The sequence below is a fragment of the Harpegnathos saltator genome, unplaced genomic scaffold (assembly GCF_003227715.2).
Source record: "Harpegnathos saltator strain DR-91 unplaced genomic scaffold, Hsal_v8.6 scaffold23, whole genome shotgun sequence".
Taxonomy (NCBI): Eukaryota; Metazoa; Arthropoda; class Insecta; order Hymenoptera; family Formicidae; genus Harpegnathos; species Harpegnathos saltator.
Window position 1 is genome coordinate 1 of NW_020230017.1, and position 8,699 is coordinate 8,699.

At 58.1% G+C, this 8,699-nt stretch overlaps 1 protein-coding gene across 1 annotated transcript; it reads left to right on the plus strand.

Annotated features, from left to right (window-relative positions):
• Positions 1–354: 354 nt before the first annotated feature.
• LOC112588494 (uncharacterized) lies at positions 355–5,502 on the plus strand. The gene has a single exon (XM_025298662.1). The coding sequence runs from the start codon at positions 355–357 to the stop codon at positions 5,500–5,502; it is 5,148 nt and encodes a 1,715-aa protein (XP_025154447.1).
• The last annotated feature ends 3,197 nt before the right edge of the window (positions 5,503–8,699 follow it).

Here is an 8,699-nt window from a genome sequence, read left to right on the forward strand (position 1 = left end):
TCCATTGCGTTTACACTGCGTGTCACTTTACGTCGGCACGTGCGCGTGCTTCTTCTCTCATGTTCTCGCCGCCGTCCCTGGGCATGGCCCAGTCGGCGCGCGACGTTGCCTGATCAGCAGGGTCTGTGGTCGCCTTGCGAGGCCCCGGCCTTTGATCAGGACGACCGGACGGTCACCGAGCGGACTCGAGCGAGCCTAGACGCAGGCGGACGTCGCTCTGCGATCCGTACTTCCAGCCAGCTCTCCGGAGCTATCATATGTTCGGGCTAGTTCCGAACATAATTTTGGTCCTTCGAGCCGGATCGGGAGCGGTAGTCTCGGACCTGGGTCGGTTTGTTTAGCTCGGGCTCCGTTATGTCTAAGGAGGAGGACATTCTTGGGCTCATCGAGCTGCAATACGACCGGCAGCACCGCATGGAGCGGCTGCTGGACAATGCACGCAAGTCCGGTCAACTGAAGTCAGTTGGCGGGTTGACGTCTCGTTTGCAGGTTCTCGACACGTACTGGGCTCAGTTCCAGGATGATCATCGCACGATCCGAGCGTCTCGCCTCAAGACCGTGCGAGAGTCAGACTACGTGCAACAGGATGCCTGTGGCACGGTACAGGAAGTCTACATTGCGCAGCGCGCAGAAATCCAAACCCTGCTCGATGGGTTGAAGGTTCAGGAGGCTGAGTCGGCTGCTCACGCAGTTCCCGCGCAGGCGGTAGTGCCCGAGGCTTCGTTGCCTCGCATTCCCATTCCGAAGTTCGAAGGGAAGTTTGACGAATGGCGCAATTTTAAGGATCTCTTCGAGTCCTTAATAGTCGATAACCCGTCGTTAGCATCAGTTCACCGGATGCATTATTTAAAACAGAGCGTGTCGGGAGAGCCTGAACGTCTGCTCCGGCACTACGGCGTCGCTACTGGCTCGTTTGAGCAAGCGTGGGAAGCGCTATGTGCACGGTACGATAACCGTCGTTTGCTTGTGGACCAGCATCTCGACGCTTTCCGGGATATTGGCCCGATGCGTCAGGAGAGCGTCTCCGAGGTTCGGAGGCTGCTGGATCGAGCCAGCGAGCTGCGAGCCGCCTTGCGCCTTCTTGACCAGCCAGTGGATGCTTGGGACGTGATATTGGTCAATATCCTCCGTTCCAAGCTAGACTCTGCAACGCGGCGGGCCTGGGAGATGGCCACCGCGGACCGGCGCGAGCCAGTGAGCTGGGACAGACTGGCAGTCTTCCTGGACGAGCGTCGGGTGGCGCTCGAGGCGGTTGCCGCGGCTCCGTCCATTGGGGACAGCCCCCGTGCCTCATCGGCATCCGAGCGGACTGGTCGACGATCGCTGCATCTCCATCGGCCCAAGCCGACCCGTTGCGCTGAGTGCGGTTCTGAGCATGGACTCAGGGAGTGTTCGGCCTTTAAAGATCGGCCGGTCTCTTCGCGACGGGCAAGGGTGCGCGCTCTCGGGTTGTGCTTCAACTGCCTCGGTCCGTCGCACCAGGCGGCCGCTTGCCCGTCTAAGGGTCGATGTCGGGAGTGCGGAGAGCCGCACCATTCACTTCTGCACTCCGCCCAGCAGTCTCCGGCCCCGGCGTCGGGGGAAGCGCCGGTCACGGCGCATGCTGCGACGCGGATGCCTGCGCAGCGAGTGCTTTTGGCCACGGCCAGGGTTTGTCTGATGGCGTCCGATGGCCGATCCGCTGTGGTTCGAGCGCTCATTGACCAGGGCTCTGAGGTGAGCCTGGTGTCCGAGGCGCTTGCGCAGCGGCTGCGCGCGTCTCGTAGATCGGTGGATGTTGGGCTGTCGGGCGTCTCAGAGGGACCCCCTCAGCGGGTGCGGGCCAGCACGTCATTGCGGCTCAGAGCAACTGCTGGCCTCCCGTTCTCCACCACGGTGGAGGCCCTCATTCTACCGAGGCTTACGGCGTACCACCCCCCGCAGAGGGCTCGGCTGACGGGGAAGTGGTCGCATTTGAGGAACCTCCGGTTGGCGGATGATCACGATGATGACGAGCGCATCGAGGCGATACTTGGAGCGGAGGTATTCGCCGAGATCGTGTTGACGGGGCTTCGCCGGGGCCCACGGGGAGCTCCCGTCGCGCAGCGTACCCGCTTGGGGTGGGTGCTGTTCGGGGCTCTCCCGTCTACCGCCGCAGCGGGCGGCTCTCATTGTCATGTGGTGCAGTGTGCGTCGGACAACATGGCGGATCTCTTGCGGCGCTTCTGGGAGGTGGAGGAGATTCCGGTTGCTTCCCCGCTCTCTGAAGAGGAGCGGGCTTGTGAAGAGTTTTTCGCGGCGTCCTTTCGGCGTCATGCGGACGGCCGCTATCAGGTGCGGTTGCCTTTCAGGAGCCCTCCGACTGCGCTGTCTCTCGGCGACACTCGGCGGATTGCCACTGCCTCGTTGCATCGCTTGGAGCGGCGACTGCTTCGGCAGCCTTCCTTGGGCGGGGCCTATCGCGACTTTCTTGATGACTATGAACGACAGGGGCATATGATCCGCCTGCCGCTCAATGGCGAGACTCCGCGGCCCTCTTACTTTATTCCACATCACCCGGTGATTAAACAAGCCCCCGAGCTTAAGGTAAGAGTGGTGTTCAACGCCTCGCAGGCGTCCACCAATGGCCGGTCGTTGAACGACTTGGTGCACGTGGGGCCGCGCTTACAGCGAGAACTGGGCGAGATTCTACTCGCCTGGCGCATGCATCGAGTGGCCTTCTCTGCAGACATCGAGCAAATGTTTCGTCAAGTGCGGGTGGCTCCGGAGGATCAACACCTCCAACAGATTCTCTGGCGAGACAGCCAGACGCAGGCAATATCGGTGTACCGGTTGACCACGGTCACCTATGGCATGGCGTGCGCTCCTTATCTGGCCATCCGCACGCTGCACCAGCTGGCGCTGGATGAGCGGGAACGTTATCCCCGGGCAGCAGACTTACTTCGTCGACAAACCTACGTCGACGATATTCTTGCGGGGGCAGATGACCTTGGGGAGGCACGCAGTCGACAGCGTGAGCTGAGCAGCTTGCTCATGGCGGGCGGGTTCCGACTCAGGAAGTGGGCGGCCTCACATCCGGAACTCTTGTCCGGTATCCCGGAGGGGGACCGCGAGCCTTTGGTGCCTCTGCCGGACCCTGGGGCCGTGGGTGCATCTGTGCTGGGGGTCGGTTGGATTCCAGTCGAGGATGCATTCTGCTTTTCGGTCAACCCCGGGGCTCAATCAGCCATCTCGAAGCGTGGCATCTTGTCAGTCGTCGCGCGATTATACGACCCCCTGGGCTGGTTGGGGCCTATGGTAGTACTGGCGAAGATCCTCCTTCAGGACTTGTGGTTGGCCGGGCTCGGTTGGGACGAGGCTCTCCCTTCTCCGCTCTCGCGACGTTGGGACGCCTTTAGCACCGGGCTCGCGGAGGTTTCCGCGATCCGAGTTCCTCGCTGGACCGGATGGTCGCCTGAAGTGGAGATCCAGCTTCACGGCTTCTCGGACGCCTCGGAGCGGGCGTACGCCGCCGTCATCTACTTACGGGCTCGACGGTCTGATGGGACCACCCGTATCGCTCTATTGGCGTCCAAGACCAGGGTCGCCCCACTAAAGCGGGTAACGTTGCCCCGCCTGGAGCTGTGCGGTGCGCAGCTGCTCTCGCGCCTCATGAAGGCCATTGTGGAGGCGCTCGGTTGTGCCGAGGCCTCCCTGGTTTGTTGGACCGACTCCTCTGTCACGCTCCATTGGATAACAGGGCATCCATCTCGATGGACCACCTTTGTCGCCAATCGCGTCTCGTACATTCACGAGAGCCTTCCGCGGGCCTCGTGGCGGCATGTCCCGTCCGGCGACAATCCCGCGGATTGCGCCTCCCGGGGTTTGTTGGCCGGCGGGCTACGAGAACACGCCCTTTGGTGGCGTGGCCCCTCCTGGCTTGTCGAGGACCCGGCGGGCTGGCCGGGTCTAACTTGCGTCGCGAGCGACCGAGGCACTTGCGAGGAACGGCGCATGGTTCACGTAGTGGCCGTGAACCCGGAGGACTGGTCCGGTGTCCTCCGAGCATGCTCCTTCCGCAAGGCCATCCGCGTGATGGCCTATGTACGACGATTCCTGCGAGTCCCACGGATCAGTGGACCCTTAACGGCGGACGAGCTGAGTGAAGCTCGACTGCGCCTGCTGCGGGTTACGCAGCACCGCTTCTTCGCGGAGGAATTGGGCCGTCTGAAGCGGGGGGGAGCATTGATGGTGAGATCGGCGTTGCGGCCACTCAACCCCATGATGGACGAGCGGGACCTCTTGCGGGTGGGGGGCCGCCTGCAATTCTCAGCGTTACCGATCGATGCACGGCAGCCAGTCCTGCTACCGCGACGCTCTCGGCTCGCGACTCTCGTTGTGCGAGATGCGCACGAACGCACGCTGCACGGGGGAGTGCAGCTTACGTTGCTCACCGTGAGGCGCGAATTCTGGATTCCGGCTGGGCGCTCTTTCGTGCGCCAGGTGATCCGGGGCTGTGTGCGCTGCACACGTCATAAGGGCACCCCGATCACCCCGTTCATGGCTCCGCTGCCTCGCGATCGGGTGTTGCCTCATCCACCGTTTTCTGCCACCGGGGTGGATTATGCTGGACCGGTCGCGGTGCGTCCGTCTCGAGGACGCGGACGTACCACCTCCAAGGGATATATTGCTGTCTTCGTCTGCTTCAGCACGCGCGCTGTCCACTTGGAGGTGGTCAGTGACTATTCGGCCCCGACCTTCTTAGCGGCTTTTCATCGTTTCGCGGCCCGGCGGGGCCTGCCGGTTACCGTGTACAGCGATAGGGGGACCACATTCGTGGGTGCGGACCGCGAGCTGCGAGGACAATTTGAGGCGGTCATGGCGTTGGGGGGACCAGTCGCGGCCTCCTTGAGTAACCAGGGCATCACCTGGAAGTTCATGCCTCCTTCAGCTCCGCATTTCGGCGGACTGTGGGAGGCAGGAGTGCGGTCCGTCAAACACCACTTGCGACGGGTAATAGGAGAGCAGGCACTGACCTATGAGGAGTTCGCCACTCTTCTAGCTCGCATTGAGGCCTGTCTCAACTCCAGGCCATTGTGTCCGTTGACGGACGACCCACAGGACTTGGAGGCCCTGACACCTGGGCACTTCCTGATTGGGCGCCCGCTGTTGTGTCCGCCTGAGCGATCCCTCGGGGACGTTCAGGTCGCGAGGATGAGTCGCTGGCAGCTGCTCCAGCATATGACGGAGCATCTTTGGGAGCGATGGTCTAGAGAATATCTAGCCCAGCTCCAGGTCCGAGGCAAGTGGCTCATCGCTTCTCGTCCGTTAGACATCGGCGACCTCGTGCTCTTGGCGGACAGCCGATTTCCTCCTACCCGGTGGCCTCTCGGCCGCATCACCGGCTTGCTGCCTGGCCCGGATGGGCACGTCCGCGTGGCGCAGGTGCGCACAGCGGACTCGACCCTGACCCGGCCACTGGTCAAGCTGGTGAGGCTCCCTGTGGATCCGAAAGGGGCTCATCCCAATCAACCTTCAACATGAAGGGGATCAACAGGCCCTCACGGCCGCCAGGCCGCGAGTGGGGCCTTCCTGGTGGGGGTTTGTCCACCACTGACTTCCGTCGCCGCGACGGAGGCGGGCGGTATGTTCCGTACAGCATCACGTGCTGTACGGATAGTCGGTGCGAGTCAACGCTGCAGGGCGGGCGGCCTGGTGCCCGGGGCGTTCTCGCTGGCAGCGGGGGACTCGGGTTCTCGCGAGCGAGCGCGCGGGACCCCCACTAGGTCCAACCGCGGCCGCTACACGGCGCGGCTCGCGATTCCGCTGCCCGCGGGCAAGATTCGACCGCCCGGATATATAACCAGGCGCGCGATGCCTGGGCCTGGCCTTGTCTTGTCTTCTGCCTGGCCAGTTTAGGTAGCAAGTAGTGCTACGCGTTAGTACATCGTGTACTGGTGATTACCGACGCGCTTCCTAGGGCGATCGGTATTTCGTTCAGATTCGAACCACTGCTCTATAGACTCTGCTGAGTTGAAGGTGGCGCCGATACACCCTGCTGGGTTGAGGCAAATGGTTCGAATCTCGTTTTGTGATCTCGGACTCACGGCGTTGCCGTGATCTTAGGAGCGACTCGACCGTCTCCTCGGAGCTTCGAGCTCTCTTATTGCCCAAGTGTCCGTAGGGGGCCTTGGCGGTTTTGGAGCGGCTCGGTCGCAGTCCTAGAGCGTTCGCGCTCCTTCGTCCAAGTGTCCATTGGGAACTTGGCTTTCTCGCAGGAGCGACGTGGTCGTCCTGCGAGCCGGAGCTCTCGGAGCTCCGTTTCCACGCGTCCTCGGGACCGTGGCTGGCTATTGGCCAGTACGCCCGGAAGGGCAGGCCATCCGAAACGACGGAGGTCGTTTCGTTGCACGTCCTTGGCGTGCTTCGGGTGCCGCGCACCGTTGACGTCACGGACGTGTGTCCTGCGGGACTTGCGTAGGCGACGTTGTTTCGCTTGTATATAGCTACGTTTAGGTTCTTCGGCGTCGTTCTTCTGCGTTATTCTCTTCTGCGTTACTACTGCGTTTATTGCGTCCATTGCGTTTACACTGCGTGTCACTTTACGTCGGCACGTGCGCGTGCTTCTTCTCTCATGTTCTCGCCGCCGTCCCTGGGCATGGCCCAGTCGGCGCGCGACGTTGCCTGATCAGCAGGGTCTGTGGTCGCCTTGCGAGGCCCCGGCCTTTGATCAGGACGACCGGACGGTCACCGAGCGGACTCGAGCGAGCCTAGACGCAGGCGGACGTCGCTCTGCGATCCGTACTTCCAGCCAGCTCTCCGGAGCTATCATATGTTCGGGCTAGTTCCGAACAGTCCCCCTTCGAGACAACTTTCATTAACCACTTTTTTTTATCCAATACATAGTTCTCGAGATATTTCAATGTCTTCAGATAAATCGTGCACCTTGTATTATGACACCGATTCCTGTATATATGTGAGCACCGGTGACCCCAATGAGTACAAACCGCGTACGGGCAATTTTTTGGATGATATGACGAATGAGCTTGAGAACCATGGTCAAGGTAGTTACATAGAGACCTTTATATCCGGAGGCCCAAAATTTTACTCCTACGTTGTACGTACCCCGCAAGGTAGAACTCACGAAGTTTGTAAAGTAAAGGGGATAACCCTAAACTTCGAAAATTCGAGATATATTAACTTTAGCAGTATAAAAAATTTATTAATAGCCGGAAAAATAACCGAAAACGAGAAAGATGATGAGAGGGAGGAGGGTTCGCGGAAAACATCGATAAATTTACGTTTTAGAGCGATTCGGCGTACCGCATTTCACGACGTCGTAACAAGAGACGAGAGCGAATCATGCAAGCCTGTGCTACTAAAACGTAAATTCGACAACAACACAGAACACTCTCTGCCATATGGCTACGTGGCGTCGTAAGAGAGTAGTCGGTTAATCCTTCTCCTCTTTCGAATCTGAACATTTATTTCTAGAGAATAAGAAAATGTATAAATGTAAATATAGTGTTAAGTATTCTGTGTAAAAATATACTGTTTTCTTTCAATAATGACTTATCTGTATATTGCGTACACAGGGATATGAGCTAGTGGTCCCGTCATGGAAGACTCCTCGGCGCGGGGTTATAAGTCCATCACCGTTTCTTCTTTTCTTCAGTATTTATGTAGCTTCACTAGGTAACAGAATCAATCATTTAGCAAAATGCACGTTCGCTGGAAACATCCTTGGACATCTATCGTTTGCGGTCCTACGGGCTGTGGGAAAACGGTTTTCGTAAAGACTTTTCTTCGTTATTTACCTGCAATGGCGGATACCCGTTTCGACAGGATCCTATTCTATTATGCCGAGTGGCAAGAGGCTTACCGTCAATTACAGCAAGAAGTGACGAAATCAGGCCGTTGTATGATAGAATTTCGAGAAGGCTTACCGCGCGCGGATGATTATTCAAACGACCCTCTTGTCGCGAAATTGGTGATAATAGACGATCTCATGAGGAAACCGTCATCGTGCAAAGTAATTGTCGATCTGTTCACAAAGGGGAGTCATCACAAAAACCTTAGTGTTATACTCATTTCGCAAAATCTATTTCATCAAGGACGAGGGCAACGAGATATTTCTCTCAATACGAATTACATCGTGGTGTTCAAAAACCCCCGTGATCGTGCTCAGATACGCCACTTGGCCAGGCAGGTATATCCGGAAGATTCAAAGTTTTTGGAAGAAGCTTACTATGACGCTACATCGTTTCCACATGGATATCTGTTGCTCGATCTGAAACAATCTACTCCGGATGAATATCGGTTTCGCACATGTATCCTCCCCACCGATACCACGCACTATGTTTACGTTCAACGAGGATCCACCAGAAGTTACGTATAAAACCCGTGCATATGCTTATTCTGTGACAGTCTTGTCGTCGCAATGACAATGGGTGGTGGTAACAGAACGGATGCGAAAAAGAACGATGAAACAGTAAGTCTGGCAAAACGATTCATCGGTGCGAAAAACATCTCTCTCCTGAAGGCGTTGTGCTACTTGACGGAGAAATAACACGCTGCCTTTCTGCGAGAAGCGGACCGTGATTTCATTAGATGTATTTGCAAGTGCGCCTTCAACACACTCAAAGGTAACGTACCGCTCGGCAGTAGGGAAAAAAATCGTCTATCACGTTACAAAGCAACGCTACATATCGCTAATAACCGTGCCGATTGAAGAGGTAAAC

Bases quoted from the DNA above. Each gene is read 5' to 3' on its own strand.
- LOC112588494 (XM_025298662.1), top strand. From the start codon at position 355: ATGTCTAAGGAGGAGGACATTCTTGGGCTCATCGAGCTGCAATACGAC.